This window comes from Hesperophylax consimilis, chromosome 15 (genome assembly GCF_061612785.1).
Source record: "Hesperophylax consimilis isolate HC1 chromosome 15, BYU_Hcon_1.0, whole genome shotgun sequence".
Taxonomy (NCBI): domain Eukaryota; kingdom Metazoa; phylum Arthropoda; class Insecta; order Trichoptera; family Limnephilidae; genus Hesperophylax; species Hesperophylax consimilis.
This window is the reverse complement of record NC_142850.1, coordinates 29354243-29366327: the sequence shown is the minus strand read 5'-3', so window position 1 is coordinate 29366327 and position 12085 is coordinate 29354243. Positions and strand designations below refer to the sequence as shown.

The 12085-nt window shown below is 37.2% G+C and overlaps 1 protein-coding gene across 2 annotated transcripts in view; it reads right to left on the bottom strand.

Annotated features, from left to right (window-relative positions):
• Window positions 1-12085, bottom strand: part of cv-c (RhoGTPase activating protein) — a 605856-nt gene that overhangs the window by 10349 nt on the left and 583422 nt on the right. For both annotated transcript variants that reach the window (XM_089640430.1, XM_089640431.1), the window contains 8 exons: window positions 4184-4386; window positions 2686-3307; window positions 2414-2577; window positions 2162-2290; window positions 1947-2059; window positions 1621-1788; window positions 1334-1446; window positions 72-318 (listed from right to left, as the gene is read on the bottom strand). In XM_089640430.1, the coding sequence (XP_089496556.1) occupies window positions 72-318; window positions 1334-1446; window positions 1621-1788; window positions 1947-2059; window positions 2162-2290; window positions 2414-2577; window positions 2686-3307; window positions 4184-4386 (1759 nt within the window). The remainder of the gene's footprint in view (window positions 1-71; window positions 319-1333; window positions 1447-1620; window positions 1789-1946; window positions 2060-2161; window positions 2291-2413; window positions 2578-2685; window positions 3308-4183; window positions 4387-12085) is intronic.

The window sequence follows — 12085 nt, the reverse complement described above, 5'->3', positions numbered from 1 at the left end:
TTTAAGAAAACCAACAAGAACATGGTTTATCAATGACCTAAATAATAACTCAGTAAAATAAAATTACTCACGTTGGAAAATAGCGATAAATGTCTCGCTCAGCTTATTGGTGAGTAGCGCATCAGGCAGCTCGCGGAAGTACTGCTTGACCATGTCGGCAACGTCATGCGCCTGCTGCTCATCATACGGCGCCAGTGTGGCTGGAGGGGGCGGGGGCGACCCCGAGCCGCTGCCCACCCCTGTGCTGCCAGCGCTCTCGGCCAGCTGGCGCAGCCGGAGGGTGCGTGATCTAACCCCGGCCTTGCGGAATATTCCAACCTACAAAATTGAGATAAAACAGTTAGATTTGACAATATGTACAATCATTTGACATCTTGTTTGCCTACCTGGGGAAAATACTTGGTAGATTATACACTTTTTTTATAAATATGTAAACTCATTATCTGCTAATACAGTTCAATTTACAAAACCCAAGTAAGTTATTAAGAAAATAGAATCAGCTGGCGGACGATGAAAATTTAGCATCGGTGATGAAGGAGTTTAAACTGAAATTATTTCAAATACACATTCCAAGCATAGTCTTTTTGGTAAAAAGTCATAAATGTAAGAATAATGTCTCTTGGATTTTCTTTCCAATTCGAATTCTGTTGATTCACAATTGTCTTTTAATATGTAAGTCAAAGATCGTAATGATAGATCTGCTCTGTGAGGTTTTTACTGCAATCTAAGTGCACCGAATAATCGGCACTTGAAGGCTAAGAAGGTATTACATAAAATGTAATTATGTATTTCCTGCGATTGAGCTAGGTCAAATCAAATTGTGAACCCATTCAGGAAAATTGAAACCAATAATAATGATAGATATTACGAAGGGTATAAATTTACAGAATTAATTAATCATTGGAATCTGACTTGTGAACTCATTAAATAAGCTAAAAACTGATAAGAACAGTAAAAATCTAAGAAAAAACATTGCAAATCCTAAATAGTAAAACAGTTGGTCGGTAATAGTATAATAAATGCAATGAAACTCTCTTATAAGGTTTTTACAAGGAATTGAAAAATAACACTTATATGGGAAAGCCTTATAAGTGAGTCCCAAATTAGGAACATCAGTTTTAAAGCTCCGAAAAAATAAAACTTCTAGTGTGAAAACCATTTTTGTGAGAACCTTGCATGTGGATCGCGCTGTAGTGTCATATTACAGAAACCATTATTGGTACCAGTCTTGCCTTTGAGTTACAAAGTAACTGAAAAACTATGTTCATGTTTGTTTAAATTTAACTCCTTATGAATAAAGTTTGCTAACATGTTATTACATTGTAGTATTTACCTGATCAAGTGCATTGTTTCTCAGGAATCTAAGTGCAGTTTGAATAGGTTTTGGCAATGCATGTCCAGTGCGCTGAAGTGACACAAGTAGAGGCACTCCAAATACAGTCTTATCTGGAAACAAAACATACAGGATTCTTTAACTTGCAGAGATTATAGTGTATTAGTAAGTCAACCAATGTTCAAAGGGACCAATTTCGGATAAGGTTACGGTTTTGGTTATTATGTATTGGTTTGGCAAGTTAAGGTTAACTTAAGTTATCCATAGTAGTCAAACTAAAATCAAACCTTTATAGTCGGGAGCTTTTATTTTCCTAATGAATTTTGGCAGCTCCCAGTTCCATCCAGTTCTGTGTGTTGGGCAATATCTTTCCATACAAGCTGTCAATTTCAGCAGTGCCAGTTTCCTCAGCACTTGTAGTTGACCGCAAGACATGGCTGCCATTGGCTTTACACCTATAAAGTGATTATTATATTAATAACTGATGACAATACAAACAGCGAAATACTAGTGCATTAACCAAATGATTCTTGGTAGGTTTAAATAAAACCAACTAACAACGCAGGTAGAATTAATAATTGGCTAAAAGGACCTTTAGGAATAAAGAACTTACCTAATTCTTCTCCTTCTTGTGGTGGAGTAGGTTGCGGCACAGTTACATTGGATGTCGGACGACTACCCAAGGAGGAACTCCTCTGGAATGAATGCCACCGTTGAACATTACCCCTAAAAAAAGCATTCAAATTAGAAACACGGTAAAGAAAATCTGCGAATTGCATCAAAGCAAGGAAGAAGCATTAATATGTGAGGAATAAGGATTGCTCATACTTTGTTTTAGGAGTGACTTCCGTTTTCACTTTATCTTCAGCCTCATCATGAGACTGCTGTGATTCTTGACTACCACTGAGTTCACTGCGCGATGCTGACTTTTCTCTCTTGAAACTTCGATCTCTGTACCTGATGAAAAAAAGGTACTTTTAAGTAACATGAATCTGTTATAACATTTTTAATGAAATAATAACTTAACATGAAACCGTCGACACTTTTTCTTTGAGTGAAGAGTAATCAACAACAACTAACCTATAGCTATCCTTTAGGTTGAGTGAGCCAGCTCTCATGGCGGGTCTATGAGCGTGCTTTGCAGGACTCCTTGAGCGACCACGGGGTGGGGGAGAGGCGGGGGGCGATGGCAGATTGGAGGCTCCCCTCTCATCTGGGGGCGATGGGGGCTCCACTAATACCACCTACAAACAATAAAATATTTGTAATAAAATCAATCAAATAGAGTGCCTTCACATAAAGTGAGTAAGCGTACAGGTTTGATGGATTGGCAGAGTCAATAGATTTCTTACCTTAGTGTTATTACTATTTGCATCCTTGAAATAATGCTGTCTCCAACTAGAAGGCTGGCATTCTGAATCGCTAAGAGCTCCAGCGTCATCCTGCCTGATGTTCCTATGGAGCAGCTTCTTCGCTCGACTTCCAACCTTTGATCTGGAGGAAGATCTATGTGCCGAACTTTGACTGGCATCAGAGCAATAACTGGAACTGTCATCACCAAATGGAGTGGGACTCAGTTTCAATTGTCCAGCGAAAGTTGGGGCGGTAGAAGTCATGGGGGAAGGAGGCATTGTGGAAAGTGGAGAGGGGGGGTGTGATCTTATTGGGGAAGCCGGATAAGCAGTCGGGGAAGGGAAGTCAATGAAATGTATGTTTGCTGTTGGAGAGATATCAATGCAGTTGAGGTCTTTCATCTTTTGCTGCATGGATAGGACGTCGAAGACTTGCGGGGAGGAGATGACGACTCCTTCGCGGTTTTGTCTCTTCCTTCTCCTGGACTTGATGGACTCCACCCTCCTGAGGAAGGCTTTGGCGCCGTCGCGCAGGCGCTCTGAACCGGTGCGGCGGAAACGGGAACCTTGCTCGTCGGAACCGTCAGCCAAGGCGGCCATCTCTTGACCAGGTACAGTCAACCTGTGAATAGAAACGGATTTAATAAACTAATTCTTCAACATCAACAGTGTGTCAGTAACAAGCACAAACAAACAGAATAATAATTAAAAAAATACACCATCCTAAAATGTTTTATCAAATTTAAAAAAATACTGTTATGAGGAGTTGTCATATTTTGAGACTTGATTTTTTTAAAGTTTCTTTATTCATTGTATTGTTTGTTACATGCGTTGAGGATTTTTCGACCTAGGCACATGCCCGTGTTATGGTGATTAAGTCTAATGTATAAATATTCGGCAAAAACTTCACATTTTTTTTCTCACTTTTCCGTCATTTAAAAATATTACTTTGAACTTTATTGAATGCAAATAATAATGCTTATTTTTAAATGTTAGCATAGAATGCAGTTTTCATTAAACCACGGCTTTGTGATGAAACATGAAACAATCCGATCGCAGTTCTATTTTATAAATACTAACTCGACAATCAAAAAAGGAGGAATTTAACAAGATAACAAAAAAAACTTCTTACGCTCTCTGCCATTTTTAGATAACTTTTTTCACCAATTTAAAAAGTCACTTTATTCATTTATTGATTTATATACAAATTCCAATTATTAGTATTATTATGAGCGGGATATGTTTCCGTCCCGAGTGCTCGTGTCCAACTGATGCCAACTTGAAATAATTTGGTTTAAAATAATAGGTGATTAGGAAAGTTACCTCTTTGATAATGACGGGATAATCCCTAAATCGAATTGTAGGTTTGGTGAATACAAATATGCGGGCGCCAATGCGATTTTAATGAGCTTTTAGCTGAAAGACTAATATGGGGCAAATCGGGTTAGGTCATTACCAAATAACAGGCAATGACCACCGTTGCAACTTGACTACTTACAGATCGGGAGGATTGTCAGTGCCCGCTTGCCCCGAGGCGCGGTCGCGGATATTCTGCTCGGCGATGGCCCGGTCCGCGATGGCCTGCAGCCGCTGCTGGGCCTGCGGAGTGATGTCCACCACGCGTGACCACCGCCGCGACTTGCGCTCGTACTGCCAGTTCTCTGACAGCGCACATTGGTTCTCCTCGTCGGACTCCTCGTGCTGGAACAACACAAACAACACCAAATTAGTTTATACGGCAAATAATTAGCACTGTATATAAGGTACAGGAGATAGTGCTAGACAGACTTGTTGTCGATGACAAAAATTCATACATTCTATCAATTGTTGTTCTCTGAAATTGGTTGACATTACAGCAGTTAATATACGAAATCAATGTCAGTCCTACCTAACAAGGTTAGTTTGACTCAAGTTCCTGGGAAAGAAAGTTCAATCAGCAGACAAATCTTTTTTTTTACTTGCATACTTATTTGTATCTTCTTTATTTAGTAATGGAATGGAATCCCCGTGAGGTGATTTTTTCGCAAAAATAGCGCTATACAATTCATCCAAACATCATTATTATTATTGTATTCTATTATATACCTACTATCGTGTAGGTACACCACAGAGGAAAGCTTTACACTGTTGTACATCATGTTTTATTTAAATTATCAGTATTATGAAATGAACGGAAGAATGATAGACGCTTGAGGAAGTTATGGCATGGTCAAGTAAATCAAATAATACATACTTGGGTCATTTCAAGCGTCAGAATAACAGAGTAAGTGACTATGTATGAATATGAAGTAGGACATAGAGTATATGTTAAGACAGACCACCTTAACCGGCCTCACAACGCTACCCAACCGGGTGGCGAAATAGCTCCCTTGTCTTTACACTGTACAGACAGGGTGCTCTTGTGAGGTGTCACATAAAAAAATCAGATTTTAATTCTGTAGCGGTCTCCTATATGCCGGTATCCTCTCTGCCCACGGTTATGGTTAGTTTACCATATCGGCGTGATGCTTAGGTTGATTTAGATAATAATGAGGTAGGTATAATAAAACATGTGGAATCTGTACGAGTCAAGAAAACCGCTCAGATTTAAGAGATTGTTTAGGATCTTAAAAAAGTAAACAATTCGCTACATAACTTCCACGATTTCACCTCTAAGACGTTCCGTTGAGAGTCATAAGTTATGATTGAGGAAATGGAGGATTAGGGATGGGAAACCGAACGTGCCTTATCTAGTCGACTTCTAAAGGGTCTTCCTTCAAAATGGGTTGAGATAAGATTGCAAGAATATTATTGTGATTCTTAAAGTCAGTAATATAATATTTGTGTATGAAAGGATGTTTAATTTATCCTTAACACTTTTGTTGATTATGCTAATGCTGTGCACAGCAGATGAACTAATCGTTTTACCTCTTTGAGAAACGCAAACAACAATACATATTTTGTTAAGATGGCAACGTATTAAATGGGTAACTAATTCATTCATGAGTGGTTTCTTTCCCTTGGTGTGAAAATATAATAGATTAAGAAATGCGTTTTAATCCTGGTGTGAACGAACGGACACGTCCAATCGAGCTTGAAGGCACAGGAGGATTTATGTACGTGTGCAGGCTGTCCTGCAGACATTCTTACAGAAATTCTCGTCACTCGTCCTGTGACGTCCTCTCTCCCGTGAATGCTAGGCTTTCTTTTGATGATTGTAAGATCCGTCAAACTTTGTAATCCACACCACAAAACCCAGATCTGGTAGCGCCCATATGGTTAAAATCACGGTTATTTGGTTATCCATCCATAAAATACATAACCTACCGATTAATTTTCAAGTGCATTGACCATTTTACTATGAACCATGGAGGTTGTCTTAAAAGATTCTCTTTCAATAGGTATCTGCCTGGGTAACCACCGCGCTTACGGAACTTTGTGTACATAAAACAAGAACAAAATAATTTTTGGATGTGCATTAAAAAATTATCCCTTTTCTAAATATGTGTATACCCCACACAATCACGTTGAAAAATACCTTAAGCAGGTACTATCATTATAAGTGTAATCTGCAGAAAACTTTCACTGTAAAAAACTAAATAAAAATAGTTGAGCAGTTTAACAAAAAAACATATGAAATACTAATAAAAAGCCTCTTTGTTCTGAAAAATAAGTACCGAAATTGGAAGAAAATTACTTATTTTATAGCGAAATATACTACAGACCCACATCATGATAATTGGCCATTAGGTTTTATAAACCTTTTTCTAGTAAACACAAGCTCACACGTATTTTAATGACGTCCCATTTATTTTACGGCCTAATAATTCTGAAATTCTTGCATGCTTCCGACAAAAAGGTTCGCCGATAACAGTACCTACACGAATCACGCAGTACCTACTTTCTGATAATATTTTTACGGTGGTTTCTTTCATCGAATGGCCGTGTATTGAAAGTATTTACCATCTCAAAAAGTAAAACAAACACATTGGCGTTTCTTTTGAAGATATTGTCTACGGAGAAAAATATTGTAATAATAATAACTCTTAAATAGAAACGGAAATGGGAACAAAAGTTGTTTTTCTTTTACTGGAGGAGATAATAAGCTACCATTTCCACGGACAATATCCAAGAGGAAGCATTAATAATAATAAACCCCTTTGCCTACTTTCAAGTAAAAAAAGAGAATAAAGTGAAGTGAACATTTTTTATTAGAAACATTAGAGCGGTCGATTTGGGTTTCCAAAATATGGAAAGTAAAGTTCCAAGATAATTCTTAAGTGTTGGAAAAAGTGTTGTTAAACGTACCTATTCTTTTTGGAGCTGTAAAAGGCCTCAAGCTGTGAGTTCTGGCGTCATGAAATTTGCGTGTCGTTTTTTGTCAGAAAATTATTGATCGACGCAATTATTTTCAGCTAGCAGCGTAATTTCCACCATGAACTAATTTGAAACTTCGAAATATGAATGTAACTGTAATATATATATTATTTATTCTACAACAAATATGCACGGAGAAAACTTACTGCTATAACATACTGTTCATTTTTAAAAATCTGGTTAAATTATTCGTTTTCCTATTTAAAAGGGACTGCAGGCCAACAAATTAATTGAAGAGTTCTAACAAAGTATTAGTATAGCATTGATAAGCTTTCGGTTTCCACTGCGTAATACTAGAAGTCGGGATTTATTTCAGTGCAGAAATTCTGGTACTAACTACCATATGCATTCCTCATTGCCCAGAATACTTGTACAATAAATAAAGTACAAAATATTGTTACTAGGGCAATTTAGCTATGTATAATAAATATCTATTGTAGTGTATAATTTTTACTATTCATATGTAAAAGCCCCTAAATGGGCGTTAATAAAATAATTAATAATAAAATAAAAACAGTTAAAAGCGAATGTTTTAAGATTGAAATACTGATATTGTCGCATCCAGTCATGATATCGCGAAAAGAACGCGTGTTCTCGATATATTCTAAATATTTTATCAGGAAATTGGCATGCTATCACTTTTTAACGGGACCATTTTTATCAGTGTGCAATATTAAGGAATGCCAACTATCTAAACCATCATTAATAATACAAATTATTTAATATTTTTATTGAAAAGTTTGTAGACCGAATAATAATATACTCAGCTTATAATTTGAATTTTAAAAGAACATTTGACCGTTGGAATAGAATAAACAAGAAATTTTGTTGGGATAGTACACTCATGACATAAATCACGTTCACCCCTTTGAAGACATAGCTTTTAATTAGACTTTCTTTGAATCGGTAATTGACAACCCTTAATTACTGCATGAAATTAATTACTCGTAATGTTTGAGCTTTGTTATGAATTTCCGAAATTGACCCATTAGTGATATGGGCGGTTAATACGCAAAATGCAAACTTTCCGAAAACAATTCATTAATGAGTTCTACGACCAAAAATGCTTCCTAAAAAAGAAAAATTAATTTACTAAGAAAACATATTACTAATGGAAACAAAATGAAATACAATATTTGCTTACATCTTACAAATACCTAAATAACTATGAACTATCGCAAGAGATAAACAGTGGAAACAAACATTAAAATTTTGTCAAAAATTGTTGAATAGGAACATACATTATTTATTAAAGATTGCACTGAATGTAGTTACAGAAATAAATCTAATGCTGATTTATCTTCTAAAATGCGGAATAATTGTCATAATTGAAAAAAACTAACATTAAACCTTTCCTACTTTAACCCCTAAAGCCTCTGACATTTTGCAATGTATTTTTCTAGGAGAACTGCAAGAATACAGATTTCGCTAAAAATATGTTCGCATTATATTTGATTCCAGAAAAATTCGCTCTACATAGTACAAAACAAAGTCGCTATCCGCGTCTGTATGTTTGTGCGCTTAGTTCTTCTAAACCAAGAAACGTATTTTGATACGGTTTTCATTAACATTTAGAAAATTTCTTTCGAAAGGCTTACATTATATAATACATGCATATTTTGTTTAGAGAAAATTCAGTGTTTTGTAAGGAAGTTGCAGAATTTTTTTTTCGGGGGTTTAAATTGCTAACGCAGGTTTATTGTACTATGGAATTGTATATCTTAAAAAGCCTACAGAAAAATCAGTGATGGTATTCGTCTATCTCCTAAGCATAACTCCCAGCAACGCCGCTTGAAAGCAGATTTTTTTTTTTTTTACAGTATTACCGCACAAGAGTCCCGACTGCTCCCGTCTGGAGCCAGTGAGACTATGGCATCCCCAATTGGGGTATGTTGTGAGGCTGAGGGTATTGGGGAGGGGAGGGAGATGGGGAAGAGGAAGGTGAGGAAGTACCTGGCTATTCAGATCTGGTCACCAAACACGGCTAAAGCCATTTCAAGCAACGTTTCAATTCTGAATGGTGGTCTTACACCAGGGCGATACTGAGAGTATCTTCCACTCTGGAACGTGCCGCAAATATACTATATATTATTTTAATTAATTAATTGTGAAATAACACAAATTAATCAAATAAAATTTATTTGCGCACGCCGGGTTCGAACCCGCGACCTTCGGATCTGTAGTCAAAAGCGTATACCACTAGACCACGCCGGCCGTCAAATTGTGAAAGACTCTTTGTGCCGTCAAATTGTGAAAGATGAAAGACTCTTTCAGATTTTAGTATTAAAAATCGATACATGGTATTAAAAATATTAAAATTTTAACGCAAGCAAAGATTAAGTTCTGAAGGTTGGTTTTATCGTGCAAACTGTAATTATTACTTAAAACGAAACTAAAAAACGCATTTCATAGACAAATGAATTATAATAATTATTGTCACTTCCATTTTTATCGTTCAATATAAAAATATATTTTTTAAATTTGCAAATCTTGTCTAATTCTAAATTTTGTTTCATAGAATTGTTTGAATTTTATTGGAGCGTTTATGATATATTTTTTAATGCAAACTGATGGTATTCTCTATTTGTAACACTGTTAAAATGATATTTCTCACCGTAATACAAAATGAGATAGCATAGATGTTATGAGACCGTGTCAGGCTGGCAGTTTTAACATCCAGAAACACTCTACGTACGTTTGTTGTAAGAATATCTCCCAAAATTGCCCAAGGGTTTAAAGATATGATTGCCTGTTAAGTAGGTACCCACCTACCTAGAAGTATACAGTTAGCAACACACTGAAGCAGATAATAATAGTCAAGGTTCAGTATTCACCTCCCTTTAAGTTCAATAACAAGCTAGTAAAAACATGCGCTATTAAAAATGCAAAAAAAAATTAAACTACGTACCGATACATCGTACACTCGAAGAAGTATTCCACACACGAGGTTAGAAATTGAAAATGTCATTCAAGAGGAATTATTAAAAAAATCCGCACCAATCACTATGTACTGAAAACGAAATAATATTGTTCATGAACTTCGTAAATTGAAAAATTTTCTAAATACGCACCATAAAACCACGAACTTCGTAGAGTAACATCAGGTACTAATTTGAAAATGTTCTAATTTTGAATTGAACAATACGAGCCGATTGATAGTGACGCGCGTCTATGGTGAAATAGTAGGATAAAAGTGCGACACTATGGTTCTGGTTCGACGTTTGAAATTGGTATGAACGAGCGTACAGCGAGAAGTCAAGACTGTCACGCTACACGCACCGCTAACTTGCACACAATACCTTTAGCCGACGTGGTCAACCAGTGGAACGAGAACTGTATCGTCAAAAATGTTGTCATATGCGTTTTTTTTATTTTTTGAAGTGAAACTTCTTTAGGCGCGTAATTCGGGGACGGAGTAAAACCGAGTCAGGATCGACACGAAAATGCGGGTACCCCCACCACCGCTCACCGTTCACTGTCCCTCTCTCACCATATGCGCTTGTTGAGGTGGGGGAGCCGCTCACGAACGTTCTCTCCCGACACGGGACAACAATCGATGCAGTTTTTGCACGATTCATTAAGGATTTAAGTGCTCATGTATATATCTCGCACTTTAGTTACCATAACCCAATTATCACGACATTAGGAAATGATATTCATGAAATTGACAATGAAAATGGCACATGATTGGTAAATTGTCATTGTAATTTCTTTGTAATTTTTAATTGTAATATTGTTATTTATGTAATATTGTATACTTGTGAATAAATTGAAAATTTTTGGAACTATACATTAATCGAACGTCATTCATCTATAAGAAAATATTAGAAAAAGCAAATCCATGCTTCGTCGTTGAATTATTTAACCTCTAATTTTCAAACTAACCTAAGAGAGAAAATAGAGATGATGAAATGAAAATAGAGAGAGAGGAATACTAGAAGTTTCACTTCTGTCTTGCGTAGGCTTGACACACCCACTTTTTTTTTTTTATATTTACTCCACACAGGAGGCCCTGAAGAAAATAATTTCCCTCGGGGCCTATGTCATCTTTGGGGATGCTGTGTGGAGGGTCTTTTTTTGGAGAGGAAGGAGTGAACATGGGTCTTGAAGAGTCCCATGTTGTAGGAGGGAGGAAACACAGAGGCCGGCAGTTCGTTCCACAGCCGAGCTGTTGAACTTAAGAACGAATCGTAGAAGCGACCCGTTCTCATGTGACAAGTGTCAACTGTGTACAAATGTTGGGCGCGCGTTTGGCGTGTATCCCGACTACGCACCGGTGCCGAAGGGATCAATGACGCTAGTTCCTCAGAGCATCTTCCATTGTAATACCGATAGAACAAGGACAGCATACCTACCTGACGCCTGTGCTCTAAAGATTGCAGTCCGTTTGTTAAGATTGGGGAATCTATCAAACGGACCGCCCGTTTCTGCACAGAGTCAAGGGTTTTTTTCAGGTATTTTGGGGCTCCAGACCAGAGATGGCTGCCAAATTCGACAGTAGGGCGCACTTGCGATTTGTACAGGGTGAGCAGTTGTGTACTATTAAAGTATCTGCGGGCCCTGTACAGTACGCCCAGCTTCTGAGAGGCCAACTTTACTCTGGCTTCGATGGAGCCCCCGTACCTGAGCTGGTCACTTATAGTTACACCAAGCATATCAATGGAAGGCCTGTTCGGAAGATTGCTTCCGTTGAAGGAGACTAGATTATCATTTGGATCCCTTTTAGACGTAATCAGACAGGATTGGGTCTTTGAAACATTAAATTCGACGAGATTATTTTTACCCCAGGAGGAAATACTCTCGAAATAACCGTCCAAAAATGCGTTGATTGTGTTGTAATGTAAAAAATGTGAACACTCGGCAAGTGTGTGGATAGTTAAGATTTATTTAGGACCACGTAAAAAATTGATTACCGCGTAAATCCTGCATGTAATTAAGGAGGATCGAGCATGATTAGATAAAGATTGGAAGTATAATGAGGAAATTTTATCATGGTGGAAATTTAATGACCTGATTAAATTAAGATCTACGGCTGCTTTCACTA